Source organism: Hippopotamus amphibius, chromosome 9 (genome assembly GCF_030028045.1).
Source record: "Hippopotamus amphibius kiboko isolate mHipAmp2 chromosome 9, mHipAmp2.hap2, whole genome shotgun sequence".
NCBI classification, from domain to species: Eukaryota; Metazoa; Chordata; class Mammalia; order Artiodactyla; family Hippopotamidae; genus Hippopotamus; species Hippopotamus amphibius.
In genome coordinates this window covers 35,951,809-35,975,599 of record NC_080194.1, presented here as the reverse complement: position 1 = coordinate 35,975,599, position 23,791 = coordinate 35,951,809, and the positions used below count along the sequence as shown (strand labels likewise).

Below are 23,791 nucleotides of genomic sequence, written 5' to 3'. Positions count from 1 at the left end.
TAATTCATTCTCTATGCCCCAACTTTGCAAAGATCTTTTCAAAACACAAATCTGTTCGTGTCTGCCCTTGGCTTAAAATTTTTCAGTGGGGCATATAAAAGACTTCAAGTGTAATTGAATTTATGTTATTTAAAAGCATGAGTCAATTATAATGCTTTAATTTGGTAGTGGTTACATGAATATTCTTTTTTATGACATTAAATGATTTATTTCCTTACATTGTTCTTCTTTCTACAATTAAGTGGTACAACCTCCAACCATTACTCAACAGTCTCCAAAAGATTACATTATTGACCCTTGGGAGAATATTGTAATCCAGTGTGAGGCCAAAGGGAAACCTCCGCCAAGGTGGGTTTGCTTTCTGCTGTTATAATACTGAAAATATGTGAATATTCTTGATATTCTCCTTTATACTCCATATGTGAAATATTTCTCATGCAAGAAAAAGAGCCAAAGATTTCAAAACAAACAAAACCTCAAAATAAAATATAGTAATAGAGCATTTTCAATAGATTCCTTAACATGGCATTAAGATCCTACATGCCTGATCCCTGCTACCTCTCCAGTCATATATCACACACTAAAATTCTCTGGATTCTTTGCCTGGGATTTGCTTCTTGCTGCCACAGAACCTCTGTTGTTTTGACCAATGACACTCTCTCCACCACCTCTCCTCCACAAACTCCCTGGTTAATTCCTACTCACGCTTCAGATTTTAATGTAAATATTTTCTTGAAGCTGTCTTTCTTGACTTCTCCAGTCTAGGTCAAGTTCATATATACATACTTAACACGTATATACCTTGTATGCATACAATTCATTTGCATTATATATTCCTTCAAACACATATCTTGGCTTGTAATGCTATGCCAATTTGTGTATTGTTTGATTTATGTCTTTTCTATTTACCATAAGCCCCATGTGGGCAGGAACAATGTCTGTTTTGTCTCCCTTTTTTAGGGTCTGACATAGAGTGACCCCCCAGTAAACAGTTGAATGAAGAAGTAAATGGGACATGATGAGCGTAGGCTGCGGTCAAAAACTTGGCACTTGGAATTAAAGGGAAAGATGCTCTGTTTCCACTTTTGCTGCTTAGCCTTGAACGATCGATATGTGTAAGGCCTCCACAGCTAGATGTTCTCATGTAAAATGAAGGTCATAGCCAAGCCCAAGCTACAGGACTGTTAAGAATATTAACTGAGCAAGTGCAAAGCACTCGCACAGTGCCCAGCTCACAGCAGGCACTCAAAGTATTATTTATTATATTTTCATACTTTATTTTTCTTCTATTGTTTGGAAATTTTTCTACTGACATATTCTAACTGCTCATACTCTTTTGAATGTAATTTGATGAGCTTTTAGGTGCTACTGAAACTACTTTCCATTTCAGGTCATCTGCAAAGCATCTGAATGACAGGAAGAGGAGAGGACAGCACCGCCATTCTATCTGTCAGAGCTGCCACTCTCTGTAAGGCACTGGGCTTAGCTGGTGCAGAACTGGATCCACAGGCTGCAGACTTGAGCAGGGAATCTTCCTGGAGGTGACAGGATGTCATTGAGCTGGAAGCCTCTGTGCTCTACCCTTTGTTTGTTCCTTTCACTTCCGTTGCATTCTCAGCATTTTTTTTTCCCCAAGGAAAATATAGCTCTGTTCTGCTTATAGATTTGTTCTGTTTTGTTTTTACCTTAGGTCCATGTCCTTACATTAGACAAGTCTTAAAGCCTCAAAGTGTTAGCTAGGCAAAACCCTATTTCTTTTTACTCAGAATTGAGACTGATCAAGTTGTCAGAAACTCACAATTGACTGAGGTTGTCTGAAGTTGGGCCAACTTCTTCAAGTTTGATAGCCTGTGTTACTCTTACTAAAGTCTGTGATGGCAAAAGGGGATCAGTGAAGGGGAACATTGGATTTAAAGTAGACTTTAATTACAGCTCACACGCCTGAGCTAGACCAGTGTTTAACCCCAGAGAGGGGCTTAAAAGTGTGGTTTCATTAGAAATTCAGGAGTCATTTTAACCTAATTGCTCCCTCACCACCGCTTAAAACTGACATCTGAACCTTTAAGAATAAACGCATAGTCTTTGACTCCTGACACTGTTCACCCTTGGGAAGTGCTCCCCCGAGGACCTGCACACTCTTACTAATTTCACTAAATGTTTTCATGATCTTTGCTGTGGAGTTAACGCTTAACAAATTCCAGAGGAACCAATTTCCTGCTTGAGGAAACTTCCTCACCAAGTTCCCTAATTATTCCCAGACAGTCATCACCCTGTGAAATTCGGCTGGCCAAGGGAGGTTGTTAATAGGCCACAGGTGGCAGCTACAGTTGAGTTACCAAGGAAACAAATCAACTGTACAGAGAAGCATGTTTGACATCGGAAGCCCAGGGACCTGTAAACACGTGTATTTCTGCTGCCCCTTGTTTTCTTTTAGCAAGAGGGGGGGATGTGCCCTGTAAATCAGCGCATCTATCCTCCTCTTAAAATCATTGAGAGACTGCCTACAGTGAACTCTCTAAACCATTGTTCTCAAACTGTTTCAGTCTCAGGACCCCTTTGCACTCTGACAGCTTATAGAGAACCTCAAAGAGCTTTTGTCTATACATACAGATTATAGTAATTGATATTTACTACATTACTAAAAATATTTATTAATTTGTTTTAAAATGACAATAAGAGCCCACTACATGTTAATAGAAATAACGTATTTTGATAGAAAATAATTGTCTTTTCAAAAAATATTTAGAAGAGTGGCACTTTTACATTTCTGTAAATTTCTTTAATGTCTGGTTTAATAGAATACAGTTGAATTCTCATACAATTTTGCAAGTGAATTCTGCACTCAGTCAGTTATGAAATATAACATATATTATGTATGAGATGATGCATCATGTAGCTTCTGGAAAACTCTACATACCTGAGAGAAAGAGGTAAAGGCAAATAATATTTTAATGCTACTGTGAAAATAATTTTTGACCTCATAGGACTCCTAAAAAGATCTCAGGGTCTCCTTAAAGTCCCCAAAGCAACTTTGAGAACCACTATTCTAAACAAAATCACAGTAAATAATGGTCTTTGAAGAAACCGGGACATTTTTAGAGACATGGGTGGACCTAGAGACTGTCATACAGAGTGAAGCGAGTCAGAAAGAGCAAAACAAATATTGTATATTAACACATATCTGTGGACTATAGAAAAATGGTACAAATCAACCAGTTTGCAAGGCAGAAACAGAGACACAGATGTAGAGAACAAACATATGGACACCAAGTGGGGAAAGAGGGGAGGGTTGGGGGGAGGGGAATGAATTGGGAGATTGGGATACCAAACTGTACACTCTAAATATATGCAGTTTATTGTAAAAAATAAAAAAATTAAAAATTAAAAAAAATAATAATGGTCATTGAATAGCTTTATATCTCAGACATAAAGCAAAGCATAAAGCAAAACAACAGACCAAGAGAAAGGTTGCAGTTATTAAAATGGAAGCATCTGTGCCCTATTCTTGATATTTACTGCTTTAGGCCATCCTAACCTTCAAGGAGTTCCAGCCTCATGCTGGGACATCCTTACAATGACACCTAGGATGGCCTGCCCCTGCTTCTGGATGATAATGAGAAAAGCAGAGAAATACCCCACGTGGAAACCCTAACACCAAAAACAGATTTTCTACAATTTTATTTTGAAAAGTGACTTGATATTCCATAAATTGCCAAATATCACAACAAGGGCTACAATGTTAGAAAAAAATCAGGTCATACTTGAAACAGTAGTAACAGAGGCTGAAAGAATTTTCATGGACAATGAATGTTTGGTTTTCTCCCTCTTAAGGCCTCGCTGAGAAGTCAAAGAAAGGGGGAACATGAACTCTCTAAGAAGAAGTTCCTGTTTTGAACAGGCAATACAGAAGAAACTGTATCTTATACCCAAATGACTCATGTTGATGGGATCGTTTTGATCCCAGAAGAGCTGCTTGAGGATACATGATGATCTCGGGTGGTGTGTCTCTCCTGCAAGGAAAACCAATGTTGATCTGCCCACAATCTCTGCTCATGACCTACTCCAACCAGACAGCTCTATCAGCCACCTCCAGGAGGGTGCTCCAGCCTGGGATGTGTGGTGGAGACAAAAGCTCAGTGCACAGCTACTGGAGAAATGCCTGGAGCACGTAAACCTGATTTGAGTGTATTTCCAGGTCCTGTGCTTCTATCACGCATTTCCAGGTCCTATGATTCTATCAAGCACAGGGGCCGAAAGCATGAACTCTGAAGTCCAAGAAACCTGTGGTCTAATCCCACCCAGCCATCAAATAATTCTGAATGCTTGGACAGATTATTTAGTGTCTCCCAGCTCCTCTATTAAATAGTATTGTTGTGAAGAATAAAACGAGCTCATCCGCGCAGGGAACTTAGATGGGTATATAATAAGTGTCCAATAAATATGAGCTATTTTTAAAAAGCAATTTTGATTTTGTTTCTCTCCTATGTAACATCCTTCAGTGACTCCCCCATAACTTTCAAAATTGAGTTCAAACTCCTTCCATTAGCTCATGAAGAGTCATTTATGGTCTGGCTTCATTTCCTGCCACTTCTCAAGTATTCTACACAGCCATCACACAATTCTACTTGAAACCTTAAAATACACCATGCTTTTTAGACACTAGTTTTTCTCTAAGTGTAGAGTCCTCTTTTTGGTTTTTGCCCTATAACTAACAGTAGTCTTACAAACTGTGATCACAATCACCTCCTCCAGGAAGCCTTCCCTGACTTACCCAGTGAAGTCTCACAGTACAAGTGTTCACTACTGATAAATGCAATATTTATAAATGGAATATTTCCTGCCATAACAATAAACAAAGGATGCCATACTCATCAAGGATTGCAGCCCTTACTGAAAAGAATACCTGCCATCAGACTGCAGCTACTCCCTGTGGTGAGCCCTGAGGAAACTCAGGATGTGTCAGGATACTGGCCCAGATAGCTGAGGTGCATATCAAAGGAAAGATTTTGGTGAGCCCAGACTCTTGCATCTTCTCATACACAGAATGCACTAAATTCCTTAACTTGAGATATCTGATTTCCTTTAATTAACAATAATCTCTTGACATTCCTGACTACCTGTCCTTTGTTGCAAAACTCCTATATATCTTGGCTCTTCCCCTTGCCTCCTCAGAGCAGTTTCTCAGAGGTATCTGAGATGCTGCCTCCCAGGCTGCAGTCATTTTGCCCCAAATAAAACTTAACTTGCAACTCTTACATTGTGCATATATATATTTTTAAGTCAACACTACAATTGTAACATGCACCACACAATGTGGTAAAAGTTAATTTATCTGCTTCAGTATTTGATTGTAAGTCCCTAGAAATGAGTGACTGACTGTACCTGATCTTCGTGTGTAACATCTAGCACAGCAGCTGGCACATGATAGCTACCCAATAGCTGATTTTTAATTTAAGAACAGATACTCAAATGAGATAACAGGTGCAATCCATAAGTGTGTAATGTGTCGGGTATTGATGATGATTATGGTGATGATATGATGCTCGTGGTTATGGTGGTGGTGGCAAAAGAAGACAGCAAGTTTGGGAAAGAAGATGGGAAAAGAGGGGAAGGAGGAAGGATGCACCTCAGCCCTTCTGCTTCTAAGCCTAAAGAAAAGATAGATACACCTACACCTATTAAAGACATGAAATTTGCCACTGCATTTACTATCTGCCCAAATCCATTGTGATGTGATTGATTCTATTACTTTCTGTGAGCTCATCAAGGGATGATTTGATGAACCATGAACAGGCTTAGCTCCCCGGACCTTCAGCGGTGAGATTATTGCAATTACACGCTTGAGCCGCTAGATGGCAGTAGGAAGTTAGTCCATCTTTTGGCATAATTAACCCAATTTCTCCTGGAGCTTTCATTCATTTAGTGCCTGGAGGCAGCTTCCCAGATCCACCTCCTCTGTCCCAGGTACCCTGTTCCCTAACCCCCTAAAATGAATTCCTTGTTCCCTGGAATCCCTGTAACTTCACAGCTTTCTGTTTCTTTCTCTGTTACCCATGTTATCACTTTATCCATTTGTGTCTATCTCTTCCTCAAATTGAAACACATCAGCACAAAGCCTGAGCCACACTGGTTCAGTATGTCTCCTTCTCTTTTGGATTCTTTCCATGGAACTTCATTCTGCAGTCTCTCCATTTTAAGAAGACCCTGAATCATGCATTCCTCTCTATCTAGTGCCCTGTAGCTCTGTTCCCCTAATCCAGACCCGCATTCTATGTTTGAACTATAGACCCCTATAAGCTTATCTACTGGACTTTGATTTCACATAGGTATGTCAAACTTTACTCATTCAAAACTGGATTTCACCCCAAAAAGTCTTCTCTTCCAGTGTTCCACATCCCAAAAAACAGAACCCCCATCCACTCTGCTCCAACCAGTAATATGAGTTTATCCTTGACACCTCTTTCTCTTCTCTCCGCACCCCACTCCCCACATACAGTCCATTACCAAGTCCTGCAATTTGATTTCTTAAATATGGGTAGAATCATTCACACCACTCCATTCCCATTGCCACTGTTCTAGTCCAAGCCACATCAGTCTCACCTGGGCTATAGCAATTGCCTCTTCCTTGCCTATTTCCACTCTTAAAACCTTCCCATCAATTATCTGCTCAGCAGCCAGAAAGCCACTTTAAAGTACTCGTACAATTATGTCCATATCACTGCTTTGCTTTACACCTCACTGGCCACCTAGCACCACTACGTGGAGTTTGGAGTTCTTATTGTACCTACAAGACTTTGTGTGGTCTGGCTTCTGCCTACCTCTTCAATTCACTCTTCCCTCTCCCTCTCCAGTCTTCTTCCTTTCCTGGAATGACATCAAATTCCTTCACATTTATATCCTCAGACACTTTGTTCCTTCTACCTGGACGATTCCACTCTCGGCAGTTGGGCCTGGCTAACTCCTATCAGCCTTTAAGACTCAGTTTAAATGTCACTTTTTCAGGGAGGCTTTCCCTGTCCTCCTCTAGTGCCATCCCTCTCCCTGTCACCCCCTCCAGGTTAGATAAGGTCTTCCTGTTATAATGCCTAGGCATCTTGTGCTTTTCCTTTGTAACAGTTAATACAACCATAATTATATCTTTATTGTGTATTTATTTGTTTAATAGAGTCAGTAGCGAGACATTTTCCTCTACCCTTCTAAACTCTTCTGACTGGTCTAAGAATTAAATTGGCATGATTAACAGGAGAAAATCAGACAAGAGTTTCATACATGAGAGAGACCCAGGAGAACTGAGTAACTCATCAGATGGCCAAAGACTTTACCTTAAATGCCTTCTTCAGCTAAATACAACAGAGGATGTTGAGGGTGGGGAGAGTCAGTTATGTGAGGTTACCAGGAAAAGCACAGTCAACAAGGGTAGGGTAGGGTTGTTATGCAGATTCAAGTCCATTACAAGAGTTTCTAGAGATTTGGTTATCCTCTTCTTCCAGGTACATCCAGGAAAGCACCCTAACAAATGGAGATTTCCCTTACAAATGTTTCTTACAATAGAGTAACTCCTACTGGGTTTTCCGTTTTTCCCCATCTGTTTCTTAGAAAATAGCAAGCTTAAAATAATTAATATGCCAAAGAGACATATTTTGGGGTGGCAAAGTCTGCTCCCCTACAATAGTTGTCTCTCTCATTACACTATCTTGTTATCTTTGTGTTCTCAGCTCCTGGCACAGTGCCTGGTACATAGAAGTCATTCAACAACCGTTGTTGAATAAATATTAATGGCCTTCTTTCCCTTTTTCAAACTGGTCATTCTCCCTCCCACCAGTATCTTTGTATAAACTTCACACACACAGAATTGGCCCTATACAAATAAGATAGCACTCTTCCTCCCATTCTTAATTCAAATATCACACCATCAATGCAACTATAATGAAACACTACAAGTTGACATTGGCTCCAGGATGGGAGCAAAGGGCAGAATCAAAAGGTATCTTGAGTGTCATGGTCCGAGTGTGGGTTAGAAAAGAATTTCCAGACACAAGGCAGAATGTAAGGAAGATAGAGTTTATTAAGAGAGAAGGGACACTGTAAAGATGGCAGGACAACTTCCTGGCAGACCAGGGAGAGCTGACCCTTTCATGGACTCACAGCCAACTTTTATAACCCCAAGACAAGGAAAATTCCTAAGAAAATGCTGTTAATTGATTGGTCACTGTGCCATAAGACAAAGGGTGTCGTTAGGTGATAGGCTAGGGTCCTATATGGTGAATACCTTCCCTAATATGGGGTCGGGTCATCGGCTAGCCCAAGTCATGAGTCAAAGATTGTTATGGGGGTCGAGATAACTCTGGCATTTTGTCTTGTGACTTTGGTAGAGGGCTCCACATTGAGGATATTGCTAATGGGTTTGAAGGGTTTTAAGGAGACTGTTCAGGTAGGACTTACAGACTATTAAAGAGAAAAGCCACTGGCCTAAAATGGCATCAGTTTAGCCAAAGCCCAAGATAACAAACGTAGATTTAATACCTAACCTAATTGCAGTTTTTGGCTTTTGCCAGAAATGCAATCTTAATCAGCCAGTTGGAACTTTTCTGGTCAGCACCTATGAGATGTAAAGACAAAATGAACACAGAGTGTCACTCCTCAACCAGTTATACAAAGAGTCGTTGTAACCAACTGTGCACCCTGAGGGGAATTCTGGATGGAAAGAACAGGATGAGATAATTCTGTGCTTTGGATAAATGGGCCCCTAGATATTTAAGATGCGTTATCTCAGGAGGAATTTCAATGACTCCAGATTCTTGCATCTTTCCATACATAGGAAAACACTAAAATCATTAACTGGAGACATCCATTCTTTGTGATTAGCAATAATGTTTTATCAAGATGTATGCTTGACTACATGTTTTTCCTAGCCGAAAATTTATACATATACTGGCTTCTCCCCTACTTCTTTGTGACAGTTGACTCAGAGCTACTGAGTGACTGTCCCCTGGGCTATAGTCCTGAATATAACTTAAATGCAAAGCTCTCATATTGTGCATTTTTCTTTCAGTCCACAGAGATTATCTGTCATGTGGGCCTTCTCCATCCCAACTTCCCACAGAGGAAGAAGAGGCAAAGTGCATTGCTATTCCCTTCCTCCAAAAAAAGATGTCCTGGCCTAAAAATAATCCTTTCTCTTCTCTTGCTAGTAGCTCCCTTGCCCCATCCTTTATCCTTTAAAAACTTTCCATTTTGTACACCCCTCAGAGCGCTCTTCTAGTTGCTAGATGGGATACTGCCCCATTCATGAATGGATGAATAAAACCAATTAGTTCTTCGAATTTACTCAATTGATGTTTGGTTTTTTAACAAGACAGTGAGGGAAATGCTACTGGATGCTGGATAAAAGGGCACCCAAATGATGCTTTGGCAGAATAGTTAGCAAAACTGTAACTTGGATCAATGTAGAAAATAGAAAACATACCAATCAAGTAGCAAATCTAAGGATATTTCCAGGCAGAATATCAGAAGTGCTAATTTGTTTCTTTCAGCTGCATACTGTATATTAAAATACTAGGAGAGAAAAATAAACTAAAGGCCAAACTATTAATTTTTCAGCAGAATTTAAAGAAACTATAAAGGAGCCAGGACTTGCTAGATTCAAAAATAAAACTTTCTCATTTCCAGTCTCAAATGGAAAACAATTTTCAACAAAGATATGATAAGGAGAAGATCAAATCTAGGGATTGGTTGTAAAATCCTTTGTTAAAACCTCAGAAGGATTTTAAATGATTTAAAAAGAGCTCTGTTGGGAGTTTCCTGGTGGTCCAGTGGTTAGGACTCTGTGCTTTCACTGCCATGGCCCTGGGTTCGATCCCTTGGGATCACAAGCTGTGCAGGGCAGCCAAAATATAAACAAACAAACAAACAAACAAAGAGCTCTGTCCCTGCTTGATTAACAGAGTGCTGTGGAACTGAAGCTGTACCAGCTTCTGGCATCAGGGTTTGAGTGACTTCCAGACTGTTCACCCACTCTAGTGTTTTAAGAAGAGGGATAGGAACAGTCTATGGGCCTCAACCCTGTCCATGCTCCCTGTTGAAGACATAATAGATCTTTGAAAAGTTACTGAACTGAACAATCAAGTTATTTGCCTGGGGCCCTGTCAGTCAAGAGTCTCCAGGACTAGTACAGTTATGCTAGTGAAAACAATGAAATGGTAAAACCATGTACAGGTATACGGCAAGCTGCGTGGGGGGGGTGGTAGTTTTGATTCTTTCAGTTTTCATTCTATATGAAATTAATATTTAAAGAGCTGTCAAGGGCTTCCTAGGTGGCGCAGTGGTTAAGAATCTGCCTGCCAATGCAAGGGACACAGGTTCGATCCCTGCTCCAGGAAGATCCCACATGCCACGGAGCAACTAAGCCCGTATGCCAAAAAAACAAAAACAAAAACAAAAACAAACAAACAAAAAATACTAATGTCAAAAAAAAAAAACTGAAAAAAAAAAAAAGAGCTGTCAAAGTAAGAATTGCACTAGACACAGTTAAACAGGCAAAAGAGAATTTACTCAAGACTACTGCAATAGGGGAGAGAGAGTGACTCAACCTCTACTGAAACAAAGGGCTGGAGAGATTTTAAAAGCTGGAATGAGGAGAACCATAAGCTACCTGTGCTTGCTAAGTGACAGCCCAAAGGAAAAGTAAACTTTCTTGTATCTTCATGACAGGGGGTAGTTTCAAAGGAGGCAGAGAAAGAATGTGTGCTTACAAGTTCTCTAAAGCACTCTGAGAAAAGGAAGGTCAGAGACTATGATCAGGAAAAAAAACCTGTCTAAAATTTACTCAAGGACTTCCCTGCTGGTGCAGTGGTTAAGAATCCGCCTGCCAACACAGGGGACACGGGTTCGATCACTGGTCTGAGAAGATCCCACATGCCATGGAACAACTAAGCCATGTGCCACAAGTACTAAACCCGCATTGCTACAACTACTGAAGCCCATGTACCTAGAGCCTGTGCTCTGCAACAATAGAAGCCATCGCAATGAGAAGCCTGCACACCCCAACGAAGAGTAGCCCCTGCTCTCCACAGCTAGAGAAAGTCTGTGCACAGCAACGAAGACCCAAAGCAGCCAAAAATAAAGAAATAAATAATAAAATAAATCTTAGATAAATAAACAAATAAAAATGAAGTTTACTCAAGCTGAGAGAGATGTGAAGGCCATCTTGGTTAGAGAATTCACGTCATTTAAAAGTCTAGCTCATAGAAAGAGAGTAGAATGTGGTTGCCAGGGGCTGGCTGAGGCTGGGGGTTGGGGTGGGGGGCAGGTTGTTGGGAGATGGGGAGATTTTGGTGAAAGGGTACAAACTTTCAGTTATAAAGTGAATAAGGTACAGCATGGTAACTATAGTCAATAATAATGTATTATATACTTGAAATTTGCTAAGAGAGTAGATCTCAGGTATTCTCAAGCCCCCCATAAAGGTACCTATGTGAGGTAATGGATGCGTTAATTAACTTGATTGTATTTCCGAGTCCAAGCTCACTCTGCTCACTGCACGACAGGCGAATGAATAGGAGATGAGTTATTGAGGCAAGGAAAACAACTTTACTTGAAAAGCTGGAAGATGGAGAAGATGGCAGACTAGTGTCTCCAAAAAACCATCTTATGGGGTCTGGATGCCAGTTTCCTTTATAGAGTCAGGGAGAGGCTATGAGGAAGGAAAGTAAAAGAGCCATCAGTCTTGCAAAACATCTCTGGGCATGACCAGCCTCGGTGAGGGGGTGTGTTAATTTCTACCTTTCTAACAGCCATTCACAGGTGGGCAGGGCCCATTTTCTGCCTGTGAGCTGAATAGAGGCACTTTAGTTTAACATTCAGCAGAGGGGCAGCGCTCCCTGAGGCAGGCCATCATGTATGATTATAATAGCAAAAGCAGAGAATCGGAAAAGATGGCGGCGAAGTAGAGAGACGTGGAGTGCATCCCTCCCCACAGATGAATTGGGAATGCACGGAAGGACGCAGTAATTCTCACAGAGAACCAGCTGAACACCAGCAGACGGCCTCGGACACCGGATGGGACTGCGGGGAGCACGACATAGCCGGTAGGGAGGCATCTACGAGGGCTCAAAGAGGGTGAAGCGGCGGAGCTGTGGCAGACGGGAGGGAGTGAGAAACATTCGGAGGGTCCGCAGCGCAGCTCAGCGTTCCCGGACCAAGACATCGATCCGCGGCTGAACGGAGGGTCCAAGAGCGGGAGTGTGGGAGCAGGAGAGCTGGTTCAGTGTGGGAAACATTGTTGCCGGTAGGGTGACGGACCGAGAGGACAGGAGGGAGGAGGCCCGCGGAGAGGAGTGCCGGTTCCTGAGAGCTGCCCGGCCATGATGGCGGCTGGAGGCTGCAGGCTCACTGGCGGCTGGGAGGAGCCACGCGCATAGCCTCTCTCTCTCTTTCCGCGCCTCTGCAACAGGCAGTGGAGAGACCCCCTGCGGGCCACCTAAGGCACTCAAGGATAACAAGTACCCTCAGGCACTCGGGTGGGGCTAGATTAAAACCCCTTGCAACGCCAGCAGCAGGGAGGCTGCCAAGAGGAAAAAAAAAAAGAAAAGAAAAGAAAAAAACCCCCGAGAGAGGCCCAACTCTAAGACTTTCTGTTTACACCTGAGCCACCGGCGCCCTCTGCAACAGGCACCTCCAAGCCTGACTGAGACATCAGTGCGCCACTGCTCACTCCCTCCCAGGAGAAGGAGCCACTATTGTACCCTCTCCCTCCCCACACACCGACGCTTACAGACGAACAATAAAGGAACCTCTGCTGGTCACAGAATAACGCAAAAAAACCCAAGGACAAGCAACCCCAAAAGTTTGGACAACCATGAGGAAACAAAGAAACACCATGCAGGCAAAGGATCAGGAAAAAAACCCACAAGACCAAATAAATGAGGAGGAAATAGGAAAAATGCCTGAAAAGGAATTTAGAGTAATGATAGTAAAAATGATACAAAATCTCGATAACAAAATAGAGAAAGTACAAGAAACAGTTCATAAGAACTCAGAAAAACAAACAGCAATGGATAACAAAATAACTGAAATTAAAAATACTCTAGATGCTATAACCAGCAGAATGACTGAGGCAGAAGAACGAATAAGTGAGTTGGAAGATAGAATGGGGGAAATAACTGCCACAGAGCAGGAAAAAGAAAAAAGAATAAAAAGATTAGAAGACACTCTCAGAGACCTCACTGATAACATTAAGCGTACCAACATTCGAATTATAGGCATCCCAGAAGAAGAAGAAAACAAGAAAGGGTCTGTGAAAATATTTGAAGAGGTTCTAGTGGAAAACTTCCCCAACATGGGAAAGGAAATAATTCACCAAGTCCAAGAAGCACAGAGAGTCCCATACAGAATAAACTCAAGGAGAAATACACCAAGACACATATTAATCAAACTAACGACAACTAAACACAAAGAAAAAATATTAAAAGCAGCAAGAGAAAAGCAACAAATAACATATAAGGGAAAACCCATCAGGAAAACAGCTGACCTTTCTACAGAAACTCTGCAGGCCAGAAGGCAATGGCAGGATATCCTGAAAGTCCTGAAAGAGAGAAACCTACAGCCAAGAATACTCTACCCAGCAAGAATCTCATTCAGATTTGAGGGAGAAATCAAAAGCTTTCCAGACAAGCAAAAGTGAAGAGAATGCAGCACCACCAAACCAGCCTTACAACAAGTGCTAAAGGAACTTCTCTAAGTAGCAAACACAAGAAAAGGAAAACACCTACAAATACAGACCCAAAACAATTAAGAAAATGGGAATTGGAACACACATGTCAATAATCACTTTAAATGTCAATGGATTAAGTGCTCCAACCAAAAGACACAGACTGGCTGAATGGATACAAAAACAAGACCCTTCTATATGCTGCCTACAAGAAACCCACTTCAGACCAAGAGATACATATAGACTGAAAGTAAAGGGATGGAAAAAGATATTCCATGCAAATGGAAGTCAAAAGAAAGCTGGAGTAGCAATACTCATATCAGACAAATTAGACTTGAAAGTAAAGACTATTACAAGAGACAAGGAAGGACACTACATAATGATCAAGGGATCCATTCAAGAAGAACATATCACAATGGTAAATATCTATGCCCCCAATATAGGAGCACCTCAATACATAAGGCAAATGCTAACAGCTATAAAAGGGGACATCGACAGGAACACAATAATAGTGGGAGACTTGAACACCCCACTTACATCAATGGACAGATCATCCAAACAGAAAATAAATAAAGACACACAAGCTTTAAATGACACATTAGACCATCTCGACTTAATTGATATTTATAGGACATTCCATCCAAAAATGACAGAATACACGTTCTTCTCAAGTGCACACGGAACATTTTCCAGGATAGATCACATCTTGGGTCACAAATCAAACCTCAGCAAATTCAAGAAAATTGAAATCATATCAAGCATCTTCTCAGACCACAACGCCATGAGATTAGATATCAATTACAGGAAAAAAACTGCAAAAAAGACAAACACATGGAGGCTAAACAATTCACTCTTAAACAACCAAGGAATCACTACAGAAATCAAAGAGGAAATCAAAAAATATCTAGAAACAAGTGACAACGAAAACACAACAACCCAAAACCTATGGGATGCAGCAAAAGCAGTTCTAAGGGGGAAGTTTATAGCAATACAGTCCTACCTTAAGAAACAAGAAAATGATCGAATAAACAACCTAACCTTACACCTCAAACAACTAGAGAAAGAAGAACAAAGAAACCCTAAAGTGAGCAGAAGGAAAGAAATCATAAAGATCAGAGCAGAAATAAATGAAAAAGAAAGGAAAGAAACCATAAGAAAAATAAATAAAACTAAAAGCTGGGTCTTTGAGAAGATTAACAAAATTGATAAACCATTAGCCAGACTCATCAAGAAAAAAAGGGAGAAGATGCAAATCAACAGAATTAGAAATGAAAAAGGAGAAGTCACAACGGACACCTCAGAAATACAAAACATCATGAGAGACTACTACAAGCAACTATATGCCAATCAATTGGATAACCTGGAAGAAATGGATACATTCTTAGAAAAATACAATCTTCCAAGACTGAACCAGGAAGAAATAGAAACCATGAACAGACCAATCACAAGTACGGAAATTGAGGCAGTGATTAAAAATCTCCCAACACACAAAAGCCCAGGACCAGATGGGTTCACAGGCGAATTCTATCAAACATTTCGAGAAGAGTTAACACCTATCCTTCTCAAACTCTTCCAAAATATTGCAGAAGGCGGAGCACTCCCAAACTCATTCTATGAGGCTACCATCACCCTGATACCAAAACCAGGCAAAGATGTCACAAAAAAAGAAAACTATAGACCAATATCACTGATGAATATAGATGCAAAAATCCTCAACAAAATACTAGCTAACAGACTGCAACAGCACATTAAAAAAATCATACACCATGATCAAGTGGGGTTTATCCCTGGGATGCAAGGATTCTTCAATATATGCAAATCAATCAATGTGATACATCATATCAACAAATTGAAGGATAAAAACCATATGATCATTTCAATAGATGCAGAAAAAGCTTTTGACAAAGTTCAACATCCATTTATGATAAAAGCTCTCCAGAAAATGGGCACAGAAGGAAATTACCTCAACATAATAAAAGCCATATATGCAAAACCAAAAACCAACATTGTTCTCAATGGAGAAAAACTGGAAGAATTCCCCCTAAAAACAGGAACAAGACAAGGGTGTCCACTCTCACCACTATTATTCAACATAGTTTTGGAAGTTTTAGCCACAGCAATCAGAGAAGAAAAAGAAATTAAAGGAATCCAAATTGGAAAAGAAGAAGTCAAATTGTCACTCTTTGCAGATGACATGATATTATATATAGAAAACCCTAAAGACTCTACCAGAAAACTGCTAGCACTCATTGATGAGTTTAGTAAAGTAGCAGGATACAAAATTAATGCACAGAAATCTCTTGCATTCCTATACACTAACAACGGAAGAGCAGAAAGAGAAATTAAGGAAACTCTCCCATTCACCATTGCAACCAAAAGAATCAAATACCTAGCAATAAACCTGCCTAAGGAGGCAAAAGATCTGTATGCAGAAAACTTTAAGACATTGATGAAAGAAATCAAAGACGACACAAACAGATGGAGGGACATACCATGTTCCTGGATTGGAAGAATCAACATCGTGAAAATGTCTGTACTACCCAAAGCAATTTACAGATTCAATGCAATCCCGATCAAATTACCAATGGCATTTTTCACAGAACTAGAGCAAGAAATCTTACGATTTGTATGGAAACGCAAAAGACCCCGAATAGCCAAAGCAATCTTGAGAAGGAAAAATGGAGTTGGTGGAATCAGGCTTCCTGACTTCAAACTATACTACAAGGCCATAGTGATCAAGACAGTATGGTACTGGCACAAAAATAGAAAGGAAGATCAATGGAATAGAATAGAGAACTCAGAAGTAAGCCCAAACACATACGGGCACCTTATCTTTGACAAAGGAGGCACGAGTATACAATGGAAAAAAGACAGCCTCTTCAATAAGTGGTGCTGGGAGAACTGGGCAGCAACATGCAAAAGAATGAAATTAGAACACTTCCTAACACCATAGACAAAAGTAAACTCCAAATGGATTAAAGACCTACATGTAAGGCCAGACACTATCAAACTCCTAGAGGAAAACATAGGCAGAACACTCTATGACATCCATCAAAGCGCCATCCTTTTTGACCCACCTCCTAGAATCATGGAAATAAAATCACGAATAAATGAATGGGACCTCATGAAACTTAAAAGCTTTTGCACAGCAAAAGAAACCATAAACAAGACTAAAAGGCAACCCTCAGAATGGGAAAAAATAATTGCCTATGAAACAACGGACAAAGGATTAACCTCCAAAATATACAAGCAGCTCATGAAGCTTAATACCAAAAAATCAAATAACCCAATCCACAAATGGACAGAAGACCTAAATAGACATTTCTCCAAAGAAGACATACAGATGGCCAACAAACACATGAAAAGATGCTCCACATCACTAATCATCAGAGAAATGCAAGTCAAAGCCACAATGAGGTATCACCTCACACCAGTCAGAATGGCCATCCTCACAAAGTCTGGAAACCACAAATGTTGGAGAGGGTGTGGAGAAAAAGGAACTCTCCTGCACTGTTGGTGGGACTGTAAATTGGTACAGCCACTATGGAAAACAATTTGGAGGTTCCTTAAAAAACTACAAATAGAACTACCATATGATCCAGTAATCCCACTACTGGGCATATACCCAAAGAAAACCATAATCCCAAAAGAAACTTGTACCATAATGTTTATTGCAGCACTATTTACAATAGCCAGGACATGGAAGCAACCTAAATGCCCATCAACAAATGAATGGATACAGAAGATGTGGCATATATATACAATGGAATATTACTCAGCTATAAAAAGGGATGAGATGGAGCTATATGTCATGAGGTGGATAGAACTACAGTCTGTCATACAGAGTGAAGTAAGTCAGAAAGAGAAGGACAAATATTGTATGCTAACTCACATATACGGAATCTAAAAATGGTACTGTTGGACTCAGTGACCAGAACAAGGATGCAGATACAGAGAATGGACTGGAGAACTCGAGGTATGGGAGGGGGCGGGGGGTGAAGGGGAAACTGAGACGAAGCGAGAGAGTAACACAGACATATATATACTACCAACTGTAAAATAGTCAGTGGGAAGTTGTTGTATAACAAAGGGAGTCCAACTCGAGGATGGAAGATGCCTTTGAGGACTGGGGCGGGGAGGGTGGGGGGGGCTTGTGGGGGGGGAGTCAAGGAAGGGAGGGAAGATGGGGATATGTGTATAAAAACGGATGATTGAACCTGGTGTACCCCCCCAAAAAATAAATAAATAAATAAATTTAAAAAAAATACCATAAAACACGAGATAAAACATAATTAAAGAGCAAAAAAAAAAAAAATAGCAAAAGCAGTGAAAAGCAAAGGTTATCGAAGAAACAGATCAAACATGGAGTCCTATTTAGCTCTTCCCTGTCACAATTGTGGTGATCATTCACAGCTATATGTATATCAAATCATCATTTTGTACACTTTAAATATATACAATTTTATTTGTCAACTATATCTCAGTGAAACTGGGAAAAAGACAAAAATAAAATAAGGCATTTTAAAAAGAAAAATTAGTTTTTATAAACAATAAATGAACAAATGAACTAAAGAATGATTAAAAGGGAGCTCTGTATTTAGCTTCATTTGATTGCTTGTTTGTTTTAGATAAGGCTTACTTAATTGGTCCTTTTAAAAGCTGTGAGAAAGCAATTTCAGAATATCAAGGGATGAGATTCAGTCAAAGTTTTTGGCTGATGCTTCTTTGATGTCTAACTTATTGTACAACATTCAGATATTATCCATCAGGTTTCAGCAATCTGCTAATGAAATTTCTTTGTTTTTGTTTTTGTTTTTTTTATTTTGTCGAAAGTTGAATCAGATTTGCACTCCACTCCCATTTTTGGCAGGGGTAGGTATGAACCTAAGGAAAAAAAATTTTCCACCAAAATCAATGATTGTTTCATAAAGAGAAAGTGCTCCAAGCTCATTTTTATCTCACCTGAAGCAAAAATGAATGGTGGTGCTCCTTTGATGTAGATTCAATGAGTTGGACACTTTCCATTGCCTACTAGCAATATTAAAATAGGAAGCAAGAGTGAAATATTATATTTGTCGTAGTGTCTAATTATTCTCTCTGGGAAAGATACACACAGATTAATATGATTCATGGATAAGAGAAAATAGGTACGATTTACCATATTTATGTTCCACAGGAAAAAAAAAATCATATTTTGTTTGACAAATGTTGAAGGCATTTTTGCCCTATAACAGAAATTTGACCAGTTTTCCCCAAAAATAGTTTATAAGTGAAAAAGCGATATGGTAAATGACCCTCAAAAATAGTAACAGGTTGGACGAATATATTCTACAATAACCAGATGAAATCCAGTTGTGAATTATAATGTCTGGAGGTCCTTGAATAGAACCAGTGTGGTCCTCTCAATAAATAGCTATTCCTTTCAACTCACACATGGACATACTTTCACTCAAAAAATAAAAAGCTCACATCGCTATCTGTTGGCTTCCTGGGGCTCAAACCAGTCAGTGGGGCAGAGTGGATTTTCAAAATCAACCTGAAATTATTAACATCAGTTTTGAAAGGATTTTGGTAATATTAATGAAAGTTTGCGAACTCACAGTTTATTTGATCCATTGAAACCATGCTGTGAAACCTATTCTGAAGAAATTAAAGAAACAGTGTTTGTCAATGTATAAAACTAGGGTCTTATTTAGCATTCTCTAAAGAGATAAACAATTAACACACACCCGTATGGCCACCAATAAACAATTTTTTGAAGAAACTGTGTTACACCTAATATTAAGGAATATTATACATCTATGAAAAAAAGAATATATATGTGTGTGTGTGTATATATATATATATATGTGTGTCCTGATATATCATCAAATTTTTAGACTCAAAAAATTAAGCATACTGATACCAAGAAATGCAAACTGTTTCTACCATTTATTAAATTTAAATAAATTTCGGCCCAGCAGTGACGAAATATCACATGGCTTCTCAGCACAGTCAGAATGTATGTAAATCCACTTTTCTTCGCCATAATTTCATCACAGCTCTTTTCAGCTCACTGTTTCGCAAGCTGTAGATCAGTGGATTCAGCAGAGGTGTCAGAAGTGAGTAAGACAAGGACATCAGCTTCTTGGTTTCTGGGGAGTAGCCAGATTTGGGTTGTAAGTAAGTCATACTGGCTGTGCCATAGAAGAGGGTGACAGACGTGAGGTGGGAGGCACAGGTGGAAAAGGCCTTTTGCCTCCCAGTGGTTGATGGCATCCTCAGGATGGCAAAGAGAATTCGAACATAAGACAAGAGTATCAACAAGAAAGGAACCATGATAATCAAAACGGTGCCAGTGAATGCGTAGATTTCAAACCAAAAGGTGTCTGCACATGCAAGCTCTAGCACTGCTGGAGTTTCACAAGAGATATGATTAATTTCATTGTGTCCACAAAAGGGAAAACTAAAAACCCCTGATGTTTGTACAGTACCTAACATGAAACCCAAGACCCATGAGCATATCACTAATTTCATGAAAATTCTTTTGTTCATAATCGTGGGGTAGCTCAGAGGATGGCAGATTGCAGCAAATCGGTCATAAGCCATTGCCCCCAGAAGAAAACATTCAGTTCCACCAAAAAGAAGAATAAAATACATCTGTGCAAAACACATCACAAATGAAATTGACGTTTTTTCACTGGAGAAAACCACCAGCATTTCAGGCATGATGACTGCACTGAAACTCACATCCACCACAGACAGGTTCAGGAGAAACAGGTACAAAGGGACGTGGAGGCTCTGTTCCAGGGAGATGATGACTATAGTGGTGGCATTTCCCATCAGAGTCACCAGGTGAACAACCAAGAAAATCCCAAAGAGCTGCCCTTGGAGTTCAGGGAAGTCAGAAAAGCCCAAGAGGATGAATTCAACCACAGAGCTTTGATTTTGCCTTTTCATTTCAGTAATACAGCATATTTTGTATTTATGGACATGGTATATAAATTCTGAAGTCATAGTTCAATAGCTTAGAGTCTATGTCTGCATTCAACCCAGATACCCTTAGGAGAAGATATAAAGAGGGACTCATCTTGACAGAAATTCAGTTTGGCAATTTTGGAGAATGGTCAATTATTCAAATTAATGAATCTTTCCCCAAAAAAGGAGGAAGTGAAGAAGTCTGGCTCAGAAATTTTGTCTAAAAAATACAAAATAATATCAAAATTCTTTTGCAATTTGTACACTGTGTAGTTTGAAAATGAAAATAGCCTTAAAACAAACATAAGTCTTTTATAAAGTATAAAAGTTAACAAATGGGCTTCCTAGGTGGCGCAGTGGTTAAGAATCCGCCTGCCAATGCAGAGGTCACGGGTTCGATCCCAGCTCCAGGAAGATCCCACATACTGCGGAGCAACTAAGCCCGTGTGCCAAATAAAAAAAGTAAAAAAAAAAAAAAAAAAAAAAAAGTTAACAAATGAAAAAACATATCCACGAAATTTTTTATATAACAGCCTAATAATTCAAAGGTACAGCACAGTCGATTGATATTTATCATAACTAACTGCCTTGTTCAAAATCCCTTTTTATGATTTGCTTAAATATGAAAACACAGAAACACAGAAAGGGGGTTGTTTTAGATCTCACGTAGTCTATAAATAATCTGAATTGACTTCAGGCTTATTGATTTTTGCATAGACTGAAAAATAATAGCCAATTATTTTGCGATTGGCCTGCATGGGAAACTAAACTTAAGGGTTAATTCTCTATGGCTCATCCTTGTCATGTGACTTAGAATAAGTCCAATTTTAATCATTCTGAAATTGTGATTTAAATGTTTTCACTCTCTCTTTATTTTCTCTCTCCTACTCTCCCTCTCACCAAGAAGTTCATTTAATCATTAATTATTCAGCAAACACTGATTGAGCACCTACCATTTTCTAGGCTCAGTAATCTCAGGCACACATTTAATCCCACAACTCAACAAACAGCTGGAAACAGTACAACAAACTGCATTCTATCCTTACCTCAGGACTCTCTAATTCCTCTCTCTTATACCTTACTCTATTTTTCTCCATTACCATCAACTTACTAATAAAAGGAGTTAGAGTTCCTATATATATATACACACACACACACATATACACACATATATAGAGAGAGCTTTTATATATATATATGTATATATATATGTATATATAAACTCCGGGAGTCAAAAGATTTTGTTTTGTTCTTTGCTCTATTCACAATGCCTACAACAATCCCTGGCCCATAATAGATGCTAGACAAATATTTGATGAATAAAGGAATAAAAAAAAAATGAAAAATCAAAAAAAAAAAAAGAAAACTTCAAGGAAAGGAATATCTAAAAGGAAGGTGAAACCAGCACACAACACTGTTGGGAAGCAGAGGTAACAACAAGAGCTTTAGACATTTCAGTGAGGTATAGATTACTTCTGCCTGGTAAGGGAGTGCTAAGAAACATAATCATAGAATGGCATCAGTGGAGGGTACATTAGGTGGGAGGAAGAAAGAAAAGGAGGAGGAGGGATGACTTGCTCAGGTCAAAGGTATTTGATGACAACTTAGCATTACATTGAAGGCCTACTGGCCTTTGTGTGATGATTTGAAAACCATCACAAATATGCTGTGGAACTCAGGAGAAGAGGAGAATACAAGTTGAAGACATTTAATGTCTTGAGTGCAGATCAGTAGGACATTAGCAGACACTAGAAGGCAAGTTGATTTATTTCTGAATAAATCATCATTAAAATTGAAAGTCTGTGTTAACCACAATAATTATATTTAAGATATAAAAAATCATTTAAAATTAGTAAAATATAGTCACAGGATCAAACATTTAAAACATATTTCTAATAAAAATAGAATAATGTGTATTCAGTTCCCCTATTCAAAAGTGGATGGATTTTGAAATTAGAACATTTAGAGTATAATATAAATAAAATGAAAAGATTTTAGGACTGATTATAAGCATGTTATGGAACAAAATGTGAGTGGTAAAGAGCAAGTGACCACAGATGTTCCACAGTCTATAACTTAGAAAACTCTAATCCTATCTTGATAACTCACTTATATAAAACACTTGGGCAGATTACTCCCTTCTCCAGGTTTCATCCTTAGAATTGAAAAAAGTAGGAGTGGACTTATTTACGAAGTTCCTTTCCAGTTGCAGTCTTCTAAGATTTGATGATTAGTGCATGCAAAGTACTTACACCTCTAATTATTGCCTGAACATTTCTCTGAAATGAAGAGAAAAAAGAAACTGAAAAGCATAAACACCAAAGAGGGGCTTCCCTGGTGGTGCAGTGGTTAGGAATCACCTGTCAATGCAGGGGACATGGGTTCGAGCCTTGGGCCAGGAAGATCCCACATGCTGCGGAGCAACTAAACCCATGCGTCACAACTACTAAGCCTGTGCTCTAGAGCCTGCGAGCCACAACTACTGAGCCCATGTGCCGCAACTGCTAGAGCCCATGTTCCATTTACAAGAGAAGCCACTGCAATGAGAAGACCACGCACTACAACGAAGAGTAGCTCCTGCTCACCACAACTAGAGAAAGCCCATGCATGGCAAAGAAGACCCAATGCAGCCAAAATAAATAAATAATAAAATAAATCTTAAAAAAAAAAAAAGTCTAGTGGCTCAAATGTTTCATCCGTGTCTAGTGATTCTTGTGCACTGAGACATCGCTTCAACAGCATCTCCAACTATCAGTTGAAGATGAACTACAAATGGAAAACCCACTAATGAGCACATAGCAGAATCTTCACATTCTTACCTATTGACTCTGTTCATGCTACATTGTCAGAAGTTTTACATCTAGTCAAAAGCCATCTTGTCATAAATACAATACAATGATTCAGTGCACTGATTCTAGAACATTATATGAAACTGAATCATACACCCTGGAGAACTCATCGCAGGAGAACTTGCAATCACTTTGTACATGCTTTCTTGGATTTTTGCATAATAACTAAAGAGGCTTGAATTTGGCCCCTTAGGTGATAAAGCTCAAGAGCACAAACCCAGAGCACCACTCCCTCATATTCCTACAGGGAAAAAACACCTCCTCACACAAGACTCAA

General features: G+C 39.5%; 1 protein-coding gene across 1 annotated transcript; it reads right to left on the bottom strand.

Moving 5' to 3' along the window:
* Positions 1-19,702: 19,702 nt before the first annotated feature.
* On the bottom strand, positions 19,703-20,647 carry LOC130829311 (olfactory receptor 10A6-like). The gene has a single exon (XM_057695683.1). The coding sequence runs from the start codon at positions 20,645-20,647 to the stop codon at positions 19,703-19,705; it is 945 nt and encodes a 314-aa protein (XP_057551666.1).
* Positions 20,648-23,791: the final 3,144 nt, after the last annotated feature.

Bases quoted from the DNA above. Each gene is read 5' to 3' on its own strand.
- LOC130829311 (XM_057695683.1), bottom strand. From the start codon at position 20,647: ATGAAAAGGCAAAATCAAAGCTCTGTGGTTGAATTCATCCTCTTGGGC.